Source organism: Colius striatus, chromosome 12 (assembly GCF_028858725.1).
Source record: "Colius striatus isolate bColStr4 chromosome 12, bColStr4.1.hap1, whole genome shotgun sequence".
In the NCBI taxonomy this organism is placed as follows: Eukaryota; Metazoa; Chordata; class Aves; order Coliiformes; family Coliidae; genus Colius; species Colius striatus.
The window spans coordinates 2722909-2742103 of NC_084770.1; the positions used below are offsets into that span (position 1 = coordinate 2722909).

At 36.1% G+C, this 19195-nt stretch overlaps 1 protein-coding gene across 8 annotated transcripts in view; it reads right to left on the reverse strand.

Moving 5' to 3' along the window:
* Window positions 1-19195, reverse strand: part of PER2 (period circadian regulator 2) — a 43280-nt gene that overhangs the window by 11775 nt on the left and 12310 nt on the right. For 7 of the 8 annotated variants that reach the window (XM_062005416.1, XM_062005419.1, XM_062005417.1 and 4 more), the window contains 13 exons: window positions 13862-14335; window positions 13310-13378; window positions 10168-10322; window positions 9527-9648; window positions 7727-7928; window positions 6467-6518; window positions 4975-5117; window positions 4580-4658; window positions 3505-3611; window positions 2752-2905; window positions 2293-2401; window positions 1816-1947; window positions 297-393 (listed from right to left, as the gene is read on the reverse strand). In XM_062005416.1, coding sequence (XP_061861400.1) covers window positions 297-393; window positions 1816-1947; window positions 2293-2401; window positions 2752-2905; window positions 3505-3611; window positions 4580-4658; window positions 4975-5117; window positions 6467-6518; window positions 7727-7928; window positions 9527-9648; window positions 10168-10322; window positions 13310-13378; window positions 13862-14247 — 1807 coding nt within the window. In that variant the 5' untranslated portion in view covers window positions 14248-14335. Of the gene's footprint in view, window positions 1-296; window positions 394-1815; window positions 1948-2292; window positions 2402-2751; window positions 2906-3504; window positions 3612-4579; window positions 4659-4974; window positions 5118-6466; window positions 6519-7726; window positions 7929-9526; window positions 9649-10167; window positions 10323-10546; window positions 10728-13309; window positions 13381-13861; window positions 14336-19195 lie in introns of those variants that run through there. The other variant, XM_062005420.1, reaches the window with a different exon arrangement.

Consider the following 19195-nt stretch of genomic DNA (forward strand, 5'->3'; position numbering starts at 1 on the left):
TTCCTTCATCTAACAGCAAAGTTGTTTGACGTGTATGAAAACATGATTTACAACTAAGGTACTCCAAAACAACAGCTTTTGGACAGGCCTTCACTGTGTTATACCACTATCAGTTCACGTACAGCTGAACACAGTATTTTCCTGAATATAGTGGAGAGACATAGGGCAACATAATTGTAATTAATAAAAATGCTGGATTATGCATTGATTAGAACTGAATGAGAAAAAAATCCCTGCTGTCAAATAATACAAGGCACTACCACAACAGACTCATTCTTAGCTTGCTAATGTCTTACCTGCAAAAGGCTCTCTTTTATATTCCAGTTTTGCTTTACTGGCACTGAAAATATGCTGTCCCTTGGTTTTGGCCCTACAGGCATCTTGACGAATCTCCTGAAAACATTAGAAAAGGGCTATTGCAAAATTCTGACATAAAACATCACATATAGCAATTCCTCAGTAAACCACACCTGATCTCAGTTAATCTCTATCTTACAATTAGTGTGATCACAGGAGAAATTGTGAGGTATGTAATTTTATTGTGCAGCATCAGAATCTTGGGAACTGGAAAGAAGAATTTTGAAGTATGTTTTTTGTACACAACCATTCCCTTTTGTTTAATATGGCTGAACAACTTGGATAATAAAATATGAAGACACATTAAAACAGAATTCAGAGAAAAAACAACCAGTATCACCTAGTATGCAAAATACTGTTGTTAAGGCTGAAACCTTTTTGTGCTAGAAGTTTAGCAAAGCACTGACAGGATGTTACAGAACTATACTATAAAAACCCTCATAAACAAAGAAAAGGTAATTCCCTCAAAACCAAGATTTCCTTAAACATTACTTTTCTGCATAGCTCTGAAGTGTAAAAGTTCTCTGTTAAACAGAAAAAACCCCTCAAAACCAGAAACTTCATCTCCTTAAGCCACTGGTGTTTAAGGACTGAAACCAGTAAAATAACCATTTTGGCAAGAGCAGCAGTTGCCTGATAACAGAGCAAAATCAGATTTGGGAGAACTAGAGTGGAAGCAACATAAGCAAAGTAAAAATTTGGCTTTCAGAATTAAACACAACTCAGTGAGCTACAACCAACTTTGGGAAGAAAGGCCAGCAAGGCCAAAATTACTCGAGATGTTAAAAGATGAAGTTCCTTTGACTGCATCCACATTCAGTACATTATTGTCTGTCTCATTTACTTTGCTTATGGAATAATTCTGTTAAGTCTAGCTACAAATTTAACACTACTGTTTTGTTCAGACTAGCAGAACTTTGAAAGTTACACCTCACTATCAACTAGATGTAGCAATAGCACAACCTACAGTAAAGCTAGGTTTTAAACTTCTTGGTTTTTTATTTCATTCCATATTATATTGTTTATGTTTGCAACAGAAAAAGTGATCAAGGTCAAGCTATGACCTGGTTACATGGGTATTGCTACATTTTATCTTAGTTGCATTTATGCAAACACTAATTACAGACTTTCCCCTCCCAGAAGGAATTGCTTTCAAATATCCATCTGGTTTTCCCAGAAACACAGCATATGGACATTAGGCTAAGTTAACACACTGTTCAGGTTTAAATTCTTCATTCACCCCTCTAACCTGTAACTGTGCTTCACTAACCTGAGACTTCATCTACACCAAAACCGTTTATTCTCCCAGACAGATTTTTCCCGTGTTAAATAAAAGACATTACTTTTTTTTATACTTTATTCCCCCCCTAATTTGAAAGACTTAAGCTAAAAGTAAAAAAACCCACTTTTACTAGTATGTTTTGTACCACACACTAGAATAAGAAAACCCAAACCTACCGGTTTATCCTTATGAGTGTCATCATTATTATTTCCTGTGCTGTCACTGGAGGATGCCACACTCATTAAGTGCTCATGTGAACCATTGCTACCTAGACTTCCATAGCCACTGGATCCACTGTTGTGTACAGGCTGTCAAAAACAACAGAATTTTATATATATATACATATATATATGCACACACACATACACACCTCAGCACCTGCTTTAACCAAAACTGAATCGTTACCAGTAATTCCATGGGGAAAAAAATTGATTTGTCTTGGGGCTTTTTTTGTTGGGACTCCTATCATAGATGCAGGAAATCCTTAACATCCCACTTGTAACTTTAGCATACTGAAGTAAATCTTATCTGATAATCTTAAGGGTAAGTGATTTCCAGGATCGTAGCTAGAAATTCCAGTACAGTAGCAGATAGCTGAAGGAAATGTCACACCCACAGAAATGAAAAAGGGGACACTAAAACACATGCTATACCTGCAACAATAGCCGATATATTTGCTCAGTGATTTCCTGAACACTGGGATGAAGGATTCTATCCTCTGTATAGTTGGGAGCAGCAAAGACATCTTCATTTAAAGGACCCCTGCATAAACCAAACATATCCCAGCTCATCACAAATGCAAGTACTTCTATCACAGAGAGACCACAACTTCAATTTAACATCTATATATAGTAAACAGAATCTGATACTTATACTATTATATCTACAGCCTTAGAATCTGAATTTGAAGGATTTGAAATTTCTTTTTAAAGCAATAGCTACATCACAAACCCCAGAGTTAAGACAATTTGTAAGTGGGATTCCACACCTCCCACATCCCTCAAAAAAAATCCCTTATTTCTTTATCAAGGATCATCATGTAAACACAAGTGGAGGACACATTAAGAGGTTTTATTTATTTGCTTTTATGTCGCTACAGTTCATTGACTTACGTCCTAACTTTGTGTCTTCCAATAATAAATGATACTTTTCGACTCCAAGGGTTGATGAAACTGGACCAGCTAGTGTCCATGGTTATATAATCTCCATTTCTCGTGCAAAACCTGATCGGTGAATAGTCAAAAGGCTGTCCTCCGTACTGAAGTACTGTAATGAACATGCCAAAGAAACTTCAGATTAAAATATGCACAATTCTACTTAACTATTTGGGATTTTCCAATGAATTGCGAAGGAAGATGAAGACATTTGAAGGAACAAATACCAGTTACATCTATACGTTTAGAAATGCTGGGCTACTAGAATAAGAGTGCTTTTGTAATTTACTAATTATGTCGCCTCAGAATGTGAGCTAAAGATGACTGAAGAAACAGCTTTATGTTTTCTAAGTTTAACAAATTAACACTGCCAGAATGGCTCTTATTTTCCTCTCTAAGAAACGAAAAAGACTATCATTGAAAGTATGACAACTTCCATCATTGCACTCAAGAAAATTTTCTTTAGGTATGAAATACTCATTTACAGTCAATTTGTTTACAGCAGATATACATGCTTCACATCAAGCACAAAAATGAGTGATTTTTCACTTTCACCTGTTTGCACTAAGAAACAGGTTGTAAAGGATTCAGTATTTACTCGCAGAAAAATTCAGTCATGATTCAGTTTTACCTCCTGCTTGCTGAGGTTTTTGTAGTCATTAGTTTTAGGAAAAAACAATTCTGTTTCTACCACAGTAAGAGAATACATACTCTTTTTGTGAATTGCTAGCATTAAGGGTCTGTCATTTGGATGAAGATGCACCAAGACTGGCGTCCCTATTAAGTCCTGAGGTAGGTATCCCAAGAGAGGTACTGCTCTGTGGAAAGAAAAGCAAAGGAAGAAGTAAAAATCAAGAGGAATAAATGATTGTTTTCTCTTTAGAATGCTTCCATTTTAAGTTTTCTTTGCTCTTTTCTCTCTAAAGGGAATTAATAATTTTAGGTTTTAATTTGGTGGCACAGCAGTGCCAACTCCATAGCAGTTCTTGAACAAGTCAGTTTTTGTTTGGTTGTGAGGTGGTTGGCTTGTTTGGTTTTTTTTTTCCAACTTCACAAAACAGCATGGTCAGACCAAATTAAAACGCCTGCTACAGCAGTTCTGTCTTTTCTATGATGCCTAGCTCTAGAGTATAAATACTTACCCTAATTTTAAAAGAGCATTAATGAAGTTTAATCTTGTAAAACTCTCATGAAGGTAAATAGTACCCTAATCTATGGGCTGCGAGCCAAGGCTAAGGATTGCCATAGCTGAACTAGCAACAGAATAGCTGACCAGGACTCAAGAAAACTTTCTCTCGAGCAGGTTAAGAGTTCAACTCAAAGTTGCAAGGAAGTAAGTTTATTAATTAAAACAGACAATTAAAAGTAACACTACTGAACTCCTGCACATTAATAATGACCACTTGTGATGATGTGAATGACTAAATTATGTGATGAAGTAGTTTTCATTGATCAGTGAAAGCACTCAAGTTAAGGAGATAGAGTGAAAACTCACTAGTGTCAGATGGCAACTTACCCTGGAAGCTAAATGCCAAAAATATATGTTGGAAAAAAAATTATTAGGTCATTATCAATCAGTAATGTTTGAGAAGTTACCAGATGCCAACAAGTCATCTTGTAAACTCAAAGTGCTCCATACACCTTCCTCAGGAAATGTATTGGGTTAAACACCCTTCCATAGTGTCATAGTTTAACCCCATGCAAACTTAATGAAATCCTGAAACACCTGTAAAGATACTGCATTGCTTGCTTATCAGTAGACTAAGAAAGAATATCTTTAAGTTACCTTTCATCTACATCCTGGAATAAACAGGTTGGTGTGTGTGTAGTTGTAAAAATTCTTTTGTCAGGAGGAATTCTGGGTGCTGAGAGAAAAATAAAAGCAGATTAACAAGCAGGTTTTTTTTGCCCGTGTAAAATAATTCAAGCTACATGTTTCTACTAAATACAGAGTACAGTTTAAAAATATGTCTAAGAGCATACAGGAAAGCATCTTACTTGCTCATAGCACCTCAGAAAACACAGAAAACAGAACCAATTATCTTTCACTTTAATAAAATGTGAAATCACTGACAGTGGATGGCTTTCTTAGGTCGAAATTCAGTTGTGCTACACTGCATGGAAGTTCCTGTACCAAATAAGTCTTACTTTCAGGAGACCAAATTAATCTTTATGCATTACCTTCATAACCAGAATGTACTTTTTCTGCAAGCAATACACAGCAAAGCTGGTCCTCTGCTATTTCTGGATCTTGCACTTTGATAAGGTAAGGAGTCATCCGAAACGGGTGATAGCAAATCTCATTTTCACGCTCCTTTCCCGCACTAGTAAGTAAAAAGAGTGAATTATTTCAACAGATTCAGCATATGATAAAAAAAGTTTTTATTTATTTATTGTGATTTCCTCATGACAAGGACTGTGTAATAGCTCCTGAAACAGCTCCAACTTTCTGAATAGTTGGAGTTTCTTTGTTAGAAGATAAGCTAATTCTGGCAGCATCCTTTGCACACCAATTGCAGTAAAGAACATGCTCATCCTCTCTCAAATAAAAGATCTCCAATTGCTTTAAATAGGAATTTGATGAAAAAAGAAAAACTCATCTCCTGTAATTATTTTGTTGATCCAATAATCTTAAACTGTGACGTTATACCATTCAAAAGAATGAGTATTTTATGAAGATGAGTATTTTATTTTGCATTTTGTGAAGACTGCTGCATCCCCTCAGTTAACATAAGCACCTTCTTCTACTCAATATTTAATCCAATTTTTTAAAAAAGACGACTCAAATTCTTACCTATATCAGCAGTTGTTTACTTGGTAAGAATCCAAAGCATTCTCATAAAAATAACCATTTATACAGATACAAAAAAAAGAAAGAAAAGTTCTGTTGTAATATGTTTGTAACAGCATAGCTTTATCAAAGCTTTTGGAACCAATGTTAGTTGGACCAAAAGAGTCTACAACAGCAGCAGTACTGGAGCAGTGCATTGTCTCTAATGTGTTTTGAAGTTTACTCATACCTTAATGATAAGTATTTATTTACTCCAGAAGTAATTAAATAATAGGATCCACAATTTTTGGCTTTGGAAATGCTACTAGAGAGGCAATAAGCAACAGGAAATGGAATTCCACAAGAAAGAACACAGAATAAGTTGTCAGCATTTCCAAAATAAAAGCAACTAAAGTGTGTAGGGGCAAGAAAGGAAAGCAGAAAAGCAAAGTCAAAACAAGTGTGTCATCTAGGCTTGTCTCTTTTGCAGTTACAAGCTATCCCCATTATCTTTCTTTACAGAAAGCTCAAGATAAATTTAAGATTAGACAAATCTTCTACAATGAAAGAGCCTCTGTAGCAGGTGCTGAGCAGAACAGTTCCATTACTATGAACTGATGACTTTCCACAGGAGTAGGAGATACCGTATCAGCTTCCTTCATGGTGTAAAGGTCAATATTCAAACAGATTAACCGTAAGATGCAACTTCCTTAAATCACTTCGCAGTTTTCTCTTTAGCTTCTAGGACTTAAGCAACTAGAGGCCATGTGTACATTTTGCCTTATGCTCACATTAAGGAAAAGTAAGAAACTTCAAACCCATATGCTTCTTACAGAAATCAAATATTTTGAAACTATTGATTGCAAAAATATAGCACCAAGCTTTATGACATTGTTGCCTTACCTGATGCGACAGAAAAACGATTTCTCTTCCATGCAGTCCTGAGTGGAAGACTCTAGAAAAATTAAACACATATCATCATAAGTTAAAAATTGCTATGAGATGATGATATTTTAAGAATAATTTTTGCATACATGATAAAAGACTGAAGTATTTTAAAGGTTTGTGTTCCCTGAAGTGTCTATATATATTTGCTAAACAATGTACTACTTCAGCAACCAAACCTGAATGCCACCCAGATTCCAAGGATGGTGTGAGTCACAGCTGCTTGGCTACTAAGCCTTTTGCCAAACACACACCTAAACAGTTCTCCAGTTGAAGCTGTTGACTCTTACCAGCTTTTCCACTGTACTTCATTTCCCTCCTTCCCCATAGTAGACACATACTGATTTTCAAGGCAAACTCTGGTCTTTCAAAGGCCTCAGTGCTTTTGATATTACATTACATGGCAGTCAATACATGGAATAGTGTACACAGTTCCACCTACTGCATCTTTGAAATTAGAAGCTATCCACAAACATAAGAAAACTACAAAAATGTTTTGGAAAATAGAGTAACTGAGTAATATCTGTAATTAGGATCACGTGGTCAGAATTCACCATCAGCCCTGTTGGAACAGAGGCCTCACAAGGTCACTTATGACCTGCTTTATCTATTCATTACTTAGTATGTATTTATTGCCCACTGGTTTCAGATTAAATAGAGTTCACATTGACTTTCTTTAATAGACTTGATATACACAGTTGACAGCTATTTCTCAATTCTTAGCAGCTGTGGTTACACTAGTAAAACTATCCCCCCACAAAGAAAAAGTAAGTGCCTTCAGACATCTGATCCTCTATTGTAATCCAAGTATTCAAATCAGAACCACTCTAAAAGGACAGTGGCAGGATATCTCCCTTCTATCCAAAGAAAACACTTTTTAAAGAAAAACTGCAATCATCTGATTGCTAGTAAGAGTAGAAAGTAAATCCACTATTCATCACAAATGCCTACTTTGATTTCATCCATCATTTGGATGAAAGGGGCACAAGAACCAATAAACAAGGACATTCAGAAGACTTTTAGCCAACAGGCAAACCTTGCTGATTTATAAAAAGCATGTTATAAATCAAGTATTGTTGAGAGATTTTCTAATAATGTATCTGTGTTATACCCTCAAAATTGATGAAGAAGGATAGAAAGATATTAAAAGTCAGTTCAAGTATTTGCATTTGCACGATGAAGAATTTCAGAGAAACATCCTCTGCTGAGACCACTCACCAGCTCTATTGCAAATATTCCATGATGGCAATCTGTATGGAGTGGTAGAAGTATAGAACACACTGACATCCTGAGGTGCCAAGAACTCCACAAATTTGGCATTTTTAAAATATCCCCTCTTGCAGCGGAGAATAGAAGCAGCTTGATCAGAGATGTACAAAATTTTCCCAGTAATCAAAGAAACAGCTACAGCAAACATATCCTAAAAACAAAAAACTCAACTTATTTAAACAGTTTAAAACATTCTTCAACTCAATATGGATTTCTTAGTAAGACACTTAAGATAAAAGCATTAGTAAGTTCATAATAAAAATTAAGGCAATAGTGCTAAACTGTATCTGTTTAGGGAGCAATGAAATAAAATTAATCTGCTTATGAAGTAGACACTGGCAGCACACTTTGTACTATGGAACAATATGAGTAATAGACTAGCATCTTACCAGTTACAGGCCCTAAATATCATTGCCTAAAGTGTTACGATACAGAATGAATTTACAAGTTAACATTTAAGGAGCTTCCAGCTATAAAACTGCACATTTTCCTTGTGCTTGTTACCAGTACACTTTACACATTAAATAAGTGTTTTACGAAGTGCTGTTTATGTTAGCTTGTCCATTCACTGCAAAATGAAAAAGTGCTCTAAACCACTTGGTAAAATAACAAGTGGATGTGGGAAAAAACAAAGGTCTCACACAACCATAGACACACTCGACACGTTTTGTTTCACATTGATTTTCCTTCTTGACACAGGAAAGTTTCCTGTGTCACAACCTTAGTGGATGGAGCACTAACACTACACACAAACTTAAGAGGTGTTACCAGAACCATGGTTTCACAAATTAAGATGCTTCGTATCAATTCTCAGATGTACTCTAGATTTCCTATTTATTTTACCTTGTGGGCAGCTTATTATTCATATATACAACAAAACCCACCTACTTCAAGCTAGGGAACAACCCTCATCATGCCTTTATTTTATTGGTTTTAGAACTTCATACATTCAAGACAGAGGCTTCAGGTAAAAAAAAAAAAACAGAAATCATAAAATCACAGAATGGTTTGTGCTGGAAGAGATTTCAAAGATCATCTAGTTCCAACCCCCCTGCAATGGGCACAGACACCTTCTACTAGACCAGGTTGCTCAAAGTCCTATCCAACTTGGCCTTGAAGGTAGTCTAGTAAAGTTTAGATGTGATTATTATTTGCAGACTCCATAACATGTCCCTACAACTCAGGGAATGTAGAAAACAAAGAACCATTTAAAAAAAAAAATCAGACTAAAAATTATGTTGATAATCATAGCTGTTCTTATTTAGACAAGATGACAACATCACTGGATCACACAGAAGGCAGATCCCAGTTGCAAATACCAGACAAATACCACATTAAGAGGACACAACATACAGTGAATCCAACACTTTAATCACTTTTCAGTTACACTACCACAAAGAACTGATGAAACATGGAATAACCTCTGCTTATAAGGACAAGCTGAAACGATTCACAGGGTGCCTTGACTAAAATTTGGAAGGAGATACTCTCCAACTTTAGCAGGTGTTCTAAAATGAAAACTAGCAATGCTTCACAGTGCACATCACACAGATGTTGCTGTATGGTCACACCATTGTCTAAGCACAAGGTACAATTCTGAGGACCATGAAGTTAAAATTACTTATTTCCCCCCTAACTGGCTGGAAAAAAACCAAAAACTTTTACCTCATAAAAAGAAGGCATGTCTGAGAGCTGCAGCTCTACAAAACATTTTCAAACACACACTGTAACTCGGGTCACTATACTCACTGCATTTTTCATGATGTATTCCGAGGTTATGGTCTCAACTTCTTCCACTGTGTAAGATGACACATTGAGTCCAGCAGGTTGGGATTCATTGATCATCAACAATTGGTAATACTCCTCATTGGCTACATGAGAACATGAAACAATTCAGAATTTAAAAACCAAAATCTCATCAATAAACATTTCAGCCTGGAAACTGTAAATGCAGTAAACAGTCAAAATCTTCTTTTGGCATAAGCACAGAATGGGTAGTTGGGAGATCTAGGTCCTGCTCCACATTACGTTTTCCTCAGTAGATTCTCCATCAGTAATCCCAAAAACTTACCCATTTTAATATACCCACACATGCATGAACATAGATTTTGGTCTGTTTGACAGTTCAAATAGTATGAAATTTTAAATTGTTGTCAATTTAATTTTCTGACTCCACAAAGTATCAAGTAAAACATCAAGTATCCTGAAAACTGATTTCACTCCCAAAGGAACTCACAGAGCCAACAAATGAGAACACTGAGAAAACATCTGTTTAGAGAGGTTTTCAAACAGCAGAAACTTCGCTTTAAACAGACAAGCACATTGAAATTCCTATACATGTTTCATTTTATCCAGATAGGCATTGTCTAGGTAGCAACATACTCGATTACCTTTGACTTGTTTAATGCTTTTAAGGGCATATTTCAACGTTGATAGGACACTAGATTTGCCTTTAACTCTCTTTTCAGAGGGAAGGTGAGCTTTCAGCTCTTGTAATGTTTTCAGCAATTCCTTTTGCGTTTTGGCTTTAGTAGACTGCTCACTACTGTAAGATGAAAGACAAAAATGTAAACGTCACTGGACTGCTTGAGCATACTCTGACACTTGTCACATACCTAAATCTGTACAGTTAGCCATATTAACTTTTCCAGTACTTTGTATCAACAAAAGTTTAAAAAATTCTTAAGTTAGCTAGAATCACTTAAAATTATTTACTACCACCTGCAGTCTTATTGTAAAAATGTAATCTATGTGCAACAGTGCATATACCCAAGCATCAGAGCATTGTATTTATTTTTTGCCAGTCTCCCTCCTCCCTTTTTAGTGGGATTTTCCTTAGTTCCTTTCAAATTCAAACTCATAGAAATGTTCATGGACTTCAAAGGAGAGAAGCAGGAGGTCCATTCAAGTCTTCACCTCCTGTTCGAGCAGGTTCTCATAAGAAAGGTCCCTGAAAAGGGAATGGCAGTGGGAGAGCATCAAGTTAACAAAACAAATGGAGAAATCCTTGGAACAACGTATCCCAGTTAAGCACAGCAATACATTAAATTTAAAGATTAAATATGTAGGGAAAAGAATCAGAGGAGGCTGGAGACAGAAATTGTATTCACAGTTCTCAGGTGCATGTTCAGAAGTGCAGTCTCAGTGCAGAGGTTCAAACTACAGAGGTTATCAGTGTCAATACCAGAAAATGATCACCTTCCTTTGCAGTTCCTGATATCTCTCCCCATTATTAAGAGGTGCTGATCAAATAAAAAATGACTAGAAAAGAAAGGAAGGGAGGGGGAAGATGACAAAGACAGGTGACAGGTGGGTAGGAAGCAGTTAAAATGAATTTTTTTTTAGAAAAAAATCACTTTGTCTATTCTCATGAAAGTAGATTTTAAAAGCTTATTGGTCACAGCAATCAAAAGGATTCTACACCTATTCTTAGGCCTTCCTGAAAATAAATTCTTTCCCATCAAAAGGAAGGTCTCTTACCTAGTTACCCTAATACAAGAAACAATAGTCTTGGCAACTGTACTGCCCTGCCTGAAGTGCTCAATAAAGTGGCTTCAGCTTCCAGAGGATTTCTGAACATTTTTCTGGCAAGATTTAAAAGGTCTTCTAGTAGATCAGTCATCTGACAGGTGCTGGGTGGTTTTCACCAAAAACACCTGGTAAGTGACAAAGCTGACTTGTCCTAGAGAATAGATATTGTTCTTGCTTACGTCACACTGTACTACAAGAAACATAGCATTCACTTAATCAGTGGTCATTTTGTACTGAGAAATAAAGGCAAGGGCTAAGACAAAAGAGTATAGTACTCCCTTGGAAAACATCGTGTTCATGCTGTGTATTAAAATCACATCTACAACATGGCTTGACAGTTTGGACTGATGCAATAGGGCCTTGTTAATAGAAGAATTCTCTATGCTAGTAGTAGGGAAGAGAGGGAAGAGATTATGAAACAACTGAGCATATTGCTGGTTTTGTACTCTTGAGTATGTCTCATGAGAGCGATCATGCTCACTGCAAGAAAAGAAACCTTTCCAAAGTAGCCCACAGCAGGAGCAAGTATCGATGGGCCTCCTTGGAAAATGTTACACAACTCAAAAATGTTTTTCCAAAGGTCAGCAGCGTCAGGCCCAGCAGCCAACCACAGTAAAGGCGTGACTTGCAGAGGACAGAATAAGCAAGTTCCAGAAAGATAAGAGCTTTCCATTTTGCTTTATGTGGACAGTGAACCGGAAAGGTACCTACAGATAGCAAACTAAGTAGCTAGTTTGTGCTGACATTGAATCTAAAGCCCAGTAGTCTAAATCAAGGACTGAATCTATAGCTTGTCAGCCTATGTTCATCTTCTCTTGAAAGATCATTCTCTAGACTGAGGATACTCAGTCTCCCATTCCCAAAAGACAATCAGATTCTGTTCTGTAACCTTCTAGCACTGTGCCTGACAGATGGGGGAAACACTGTACCATCTGTGTTCCTAGTTATTTCTGAGCAGAGCATTATTAATTAAATTTAAAATAAAGATTTATTAGAAAAATCATAAGTAACCCCTTAAGAATCTTGCAGGAAATAAAACAGAATCAAATGAAAAGGAAGATAAATAAATGGTTTCATCTGACTTTGTCTTTCATACTAAGCAACGTGAACTCCAGAACACCATTTCCAATTGGAAATACAGCATGGAACAAGATCTCCGTGTGCCTGCAAGGCAGACTAAGAAAATAAGTTCATCAGGCACCAAACAGTGAAAAGGGTTACTCCTCTGTGTCAGGTAGAAACATTTTCAGGGGATACATGTAAATAAGGGTTTTCACATCAGTGTGTTATAACTAGATATCCTCGATCTGCTCAGAATCAGGCTTTAGTGTCCTGATCAGAAGAAGCTGACTTAAAAGACTCAACAAGTACAACAGGGCACACTGAAGTTTCCAGATTTGTGCCTTCAATGCCCCCGGGTTTCTCAAGGCTATCAGGGTCTGAAGCAGAATTCACACAGAGGGATTCCTGCAGCTGATGTTGGTTTATCGTTACAGACTTGAGGCTTGAATCCTGGTGAACGGAACATAGGAAAGGCAGATGATGTGGCTGCTGGACATCAGAACACATCCAACTCAATGAGTGAATTCTGATGTTAAAACACTACTAGATTGTCCTCAGTCAAGGGCTTCAGATTAAATTCTGAAGGGCAGAAAACTTTAAGAAAACCTACTAAAAAACCACCAGAGCTGCAGTAATATTCAAAGCAAACCACAAAAAAAAAGTAATTAAGCTACCAAATCAAAACAAAGTAAGATCAAATCAAAGCAAAGGCCATCACAAGTTGCATGGAACAGCAACAAAAAAGCTCTAATACAACCAAATGGTGAATAGCACACAGTCCTCATGTCGGACAGGAAGAGAATCAAAGATAGGATTTCTTGTCTACTCCTCCAGGTTTAGCCAAAACAAAACGAAAACCCAAACCACAGAAGTACTTAGTTTTCAACACTTAGCATTACATACATGCAAATTACTGAAAATATATGCACATGAATTTACCTGCATCCACTGCTAGACTGATTGTGTTCCGAGTTTGCAATCATCAGACTAAATGCATTAGAGCTTGAACTAGAATAAGGAAAGATAGAAAGAGTCAGTAAATCTAACAAAAAGCTTTTAGTTCATTTCAGCTCTATATATTCTTATTAACAACTGGCTATCTAGAAAAAAATCCCAACTTCAGAAACTTCTAGAAACAGATGCTAGCTTCAGAAACAAATGCTAGCTGTAGTTGTTACACATTCAAGAAGGTTCTTACTGTAGCTTTGCTTTGTACACTAAGCTATTATTGAAAAGATGAAAATAGCACAGTTGCATCCTCAGACATAATAAACTGATAATAAACTTTTTGATACACAATTATAGAAGTTATCATACAGGAAAATATATAAGGCAAAGACACAATGATTAGAATAAAGATCCTAATGTCCAAGTTATCTGGAACACTCAGCTTCAATATGACTATACGCCTTATTTCTTAGTTATTCAGAAAGTAGGATTTAAATGGAAAATTAGTGACAAAAATAAGTGAAATTTAATATTAGCTATTACCTTTTATGACAGTCTGAAGATTCCATGAGCATTGCTGATTCTTTCCCATTTTCATCAGATTCGTGGCTGTGAGAATCATGCCCACTCGAGTAGTTTTCATTTGTGTCATTTCCACTGAAGTCATTCCCACTGGATCCACTGCTCATTTCAACATCTTCCTGAAGAACTTCGTGAGAGTGTTCAGGCTTTGTCTGAATTTCTGAATCTTCCGCAATCATCTGACTATGGTTATTTGCAAGTCCAGAATAATCACTCATTTTCACTTGCTCTTTTAGCGAAAACGATGAAGAGCTGTTTTCACTGATGCTAGGTTGCTGCTCAGGGTTCTGCTCCTCAGTGCTAGAGTAGAACCCCCCGAACTTTGACAGAGTCCATGGGACATTCATTAGAAACACTGACACGCTCAAGAGCAAATCAAGCCATATTCAGAATTTCCACTCTCCAAACTCTGTTTGGAAGTACAGACCCACAAATCTGAGGAGGAAGGGAAGGAAGAAAAAAAAAATCATTTACTTGTTTGCCTTTGGTGACAAACTGGAATTCTCACTGGCTTATGAAATTGAAAGTGATGCATTTGAACATTTGAATACATTCAGCATTTGAACAGTGACAAGTTAAAACATTGTCAGGTTTGCAATATCATGGGAAAGGTATTTATTTTTATTTTATTTAGTAAACACTCCCACAAAAGAGGAAATGAAATTAAAATCTCCTTTAAAGTTTAAATATTTGCTTGATTGCTATTCTCCTACTTCATCCTTGACAGTTTTACTGCCTGGATTTGGCAAATAGCTGTTCTTATTTTCATTGAAACCATTCTCCTGGCTTTCAATTTATCTTAATAAGAAAGAGATTCCAGTTAGGCATTACAGAATTCCTTACTTGGCTTGGAGGTTGTTTGGTGTTGTTCAGGTTTGTTTCTAATTTACATACCTAGTCTTGCTTTTAAGCTCAGTTCTGCCATTTTGCAGAACACTCTTCGTTTCCTTCTTTATTCAGGAGTCATATAGGTAGACAGACTGAATGTACAGTAGGAACAGGGAAACGAAGTACACAAACCCACCTATTTTATCAACAAAAAAACCCCTAAAGTCAAATAAGCTTTGAGAATATTTTATCTACTAATTCTCACTACTTCAGGGATGAAAAGAAAAATTAACAAATTCTGCAATGTTTAGAAAAGTAAGTTTAAAATGAAAAATCCCTGGTTTTAAAGCAAGTTCTAATGCACTAGGCTTAAGATCAGAAGTGAATTAAGACACTCACTAGTCAAAAGAGAAGTACTACAGAGCACTTCAACTTTATTCATTAAATAATCTGATTCATTTCCTCCTCTATTTCAGCAACCAACAGAGACAACAACACTGCAAAAACACGAACTAAGATTCTCTGAACAATATAATTCTTCATCAGGAAAAAAAAAGGTTGTTTTTAAAAACAACAGAATCCTGTTTGTTCCTTCGAAGTATTTCAGATTACAATTGTTGACTAATAAACCTCTGACTGGAATGATAAAGTCAATATAAAAAATTGCAACTAAGTTTTGCCAATATTAACTGCAGCAGCTGCCTTTTAAACACAAATGTATCTATTTTTAGAAAGTCTATAACAAAAAACACTAACTTAATGTTCATTTAAGACTCACTATGATTCAATTTCCCTACCTCCCCCCCAAAAAATCCCACATTGAAACTATTTCCTTACCCTTCTAATTGCTGGTTTTCCAAACATTTTACATTTATTTTGAGTTTTTCAGAAATAAATACTTATTGTCTTTCATTGTCTTTCTTTGGCCAAACGAGGAGACATCTATTTTCATTTAAAAGGGGGAGTGTAGTTTAAGTACACTAACTTAAGCTATCAGTAATGGTATACAAATCTAAGTAAATGATTTTTTTTCTTTACAGATCATTCACTAGTACGTCATTATAGGTAATAATATACATATGTTGTAAGTAGAGTAAGATATACTGACACTTCGCTTCTGCATGTATTCATTTCAGGTACTCTAATCCAGACTCAACAGACATCCTGTTATGCTGTTGTATTGAACAGTAGTATATGGTGGTAAATTACACTTCAGTAGCTCTAACAGCTTCTTCTGGACTAAGTAAGCTACTTCAGTCTTAAAAAATACATAACTGGAACATGCAATAAAAGAATATTTACTCTTAGAAGAAACTAGTATTATTTCACAGTGGCACACACTCTTTTGGCCAATAATTAACTAGATCAGACAGTTTGTCTCTGATTTAATCTCTCTCTGGTAGACAGTGCTCACATTTTCACTTGCCTTACTTAGACATTTTAACAAAGTTCTGTCCCTGTATATAGTACACTGGCCAGCCACACAGGTTGTTCACAATTTTTTTGAGTAACACCCTTTCCCTTTGAAAATTATTTCTTCAAAGTCTTTCCTATAATCATAGGAAGCTTAAGAGTTAATGAAATTGTGTCACAGGTAGTGTGTAGAGTCTTACAGTTTGAAATAACAAGCTGTTTAACCACTGATGGGTAATTTTTTTCACTTCCAATTATCATCTATTGTCTCATCTCCCATCTTCTTTCCCGGACACCTTGGCTAGCTTCTGATATGTATTTAGAAAAAACTTCAATAGTGCTTCCTTAGGTGAGAAAGAATCAACCCATCCCCCAAGATTACATCAACTGCCCAATCACTTTAGAGGAATTTCCCATATCTCCTTGGAGAAGAGATGAGCAATTCACTGACAGTCAAGATTTCAGGGGTTTATTATTTTTTTATTTGAACTCAATGTTTAAAATGGCAGAACCTCCAACAGAAAAGAAACAGGTACTGGCCTATAGGAGAGACATCATGTAAATTTTCTTCCCCTTGATATCTCACAGATATCAAGGAAATGCTTAACTTGCATTACTTCTGTCTCTAACTAGCAACATCCTGGAGCATCTGCAGCTTTGCTCATGGGAAGTATACAGATCATGCATAACTACATTACAGTAACTACATTTAGAGCCCAAGGACAATGGCATCAGAAACAAAAATTAGTATCCCAGAAATGGAGAAAATACAAGTTTGACCTTCTTAAAGGTATCTTTCAAGAAAAATTATCTCAACTCCTTGAGGGGGGATGGTGTTCTCAGGCAAGACTAGAAGATTAAGATCACCAAAAGTTTGTCTTGCACCGTTTCTTCTGTTTCCAAATGTCAAAAGTCTCAGTGTCAGAGGCACATATCAGAGAAAGAAATATGGAAAGAATAAATAAGGAACCAGAAAAGCATTATGATAAACTTCCCAAAGCTTCTGGGAAAACAAGGAGGGGAGAATTTCTAAAACAACAGCCTGTACAATAAATGAAAAAGCCAAGATCCCCCAAAGTAACAATGTTAATATATGACATAAGTTTGAAGACATTTCTAAGAGAATAGAATAACTGTAAAAAAAGAGAAGATACTGTCATTTACCCTACACCACGCTCTATGCCTGTAATTTTTTAATAAGAACTCATGCACCTGGCTAGACTTTACTCTCAAACAGAGGAAGACCTTAAGTGGAACATCTACATGCATACACAAGCACCATGCAAACACTTCAGGACCACAGAGGGTCAGTCAGCCCAGAGAGATTAATTAAATGTTGAAACTAATCACAGTCAAAGTACTATAATGAATTGCATGCATTCATCCCACTTAAATGCTTGAATAAATTTTTCAATCAATAACCAAACAAGATTGAAAAGGTACGAGATTGTATGGTTTTCATGAGGTTCTTTCCTGGTACTGGAGTTTGAAGAACGTAACTGCATCTCATACCAAGTTCAGTAAGCAAGTGCAAACAGTCACATGGAAACAGAGGATAAGCTCTTTTAGGTTTGATCTTGAAAGAAGTACATTAAGCCGTTTTGTTCTCTTTTCTGCCCCATCTTTCTAAACATTTAAGGGAGGTTGCCTACTTTGACTCTGTAAATAAAGTCTTTTTATTCTTAAACTGGTACCAGTTGAGCTTGATTTTAAGGCAACTGTCTCACAAAAATCTTTCTACTCTTCTACAGACAGCAAACCTCCCACAGTCACTCTGGTACAGTCTAAGATGCTGATGCAGTGTTTGCAAAAACACAACCCCACAGAGCACTAAGGACAAATGTATTCATTCATATGCCAGGTTAGATGTGCAGAAAACGTCTTCTGGTTATTCATTAGCTACAGTAGCCCCCTTATCCTGCTGTAAGACAATGGAAACAGCCTGAACTTTAGTGTCCCTAGAAGAGCACACCAAAATACATATGGACAAAGGTCTAAAGAAATGTTTATGATCTTGAAAAACTCTCTTGAGAAGTAGTGTAGAACACTGACGAGGCCAATTTCTTTTGAAATTATGGCTAAAGTTTCTAAACTAAGTTTCACAGAAACTTTTTAAATTCAAAAATCTTGTTTCAGCAGAGATCTGGTTACACTGGGAGAACAGATTTTGCCACACTACTTATCACATGAAAAATACCACATCTAGTACTGGTGTTTAAAGAATGAAAAACTAAAAATCCAGAGTCAAAATTACCAAATTCAAAAGAACACCTGAAAATTGTAGTCTAAATTTGCAACTTATATGAGCTTACCAATATTCACAAATGAGTCAAAAGGCATACTGCAGTTTATGACTATACTTCAGATGTGAATATTTGTGGACTCCTAACTGTACTAGCACTAACAGGAGACACTCTGAATGGTCAGGAGTCAATGTTACTGAAGATGTTATCAACAGACTTTCCACATGTCTTCTGGATGATTTTGCTTTGCAAAATGGTGAAAGCTGTCTCATTTGTGTGACAAATAACTATCAGGGGTTTAATCCTATCATATAATTTTCTCTAAATTGTAAATTAACATCTACAATGAATTCATTCTCCTTGTGCAATTAGACCATAATTAAATGCTTGGTAGTAGCAAAACGTTAGAAAGGAGTGTTGAAAAACAGACAATAATCCAAGAAGTGACTTGTTTTAACTGAACAACTTCAACAGCAACAACATTGAGAGTTTCACTTCTCTTTTGGGGCAAGAAACAGAACAATTAACAGAACACCTTCACTAGGACACTTCCTAGGAATGGGAAAGAAATGAAATAAAGAAACAGATGGCAATATTTTCAGACCTCACTACAAGAAAAAAAACAGATGCTTAACAATTTTCTGCAAGCTTTTTGAATAAAAAATGGATCCCTCACCTCACTGCAAGTCATCATAGATACTTTTTGCTTTTCTTACCAGGGGGTGGGATGTAAGTAAATTTCCTACTTATGGCAATAAAATGATCAACAACAGGTAGACTATCACATGTGCTTCCATAAAACCTGAATTTC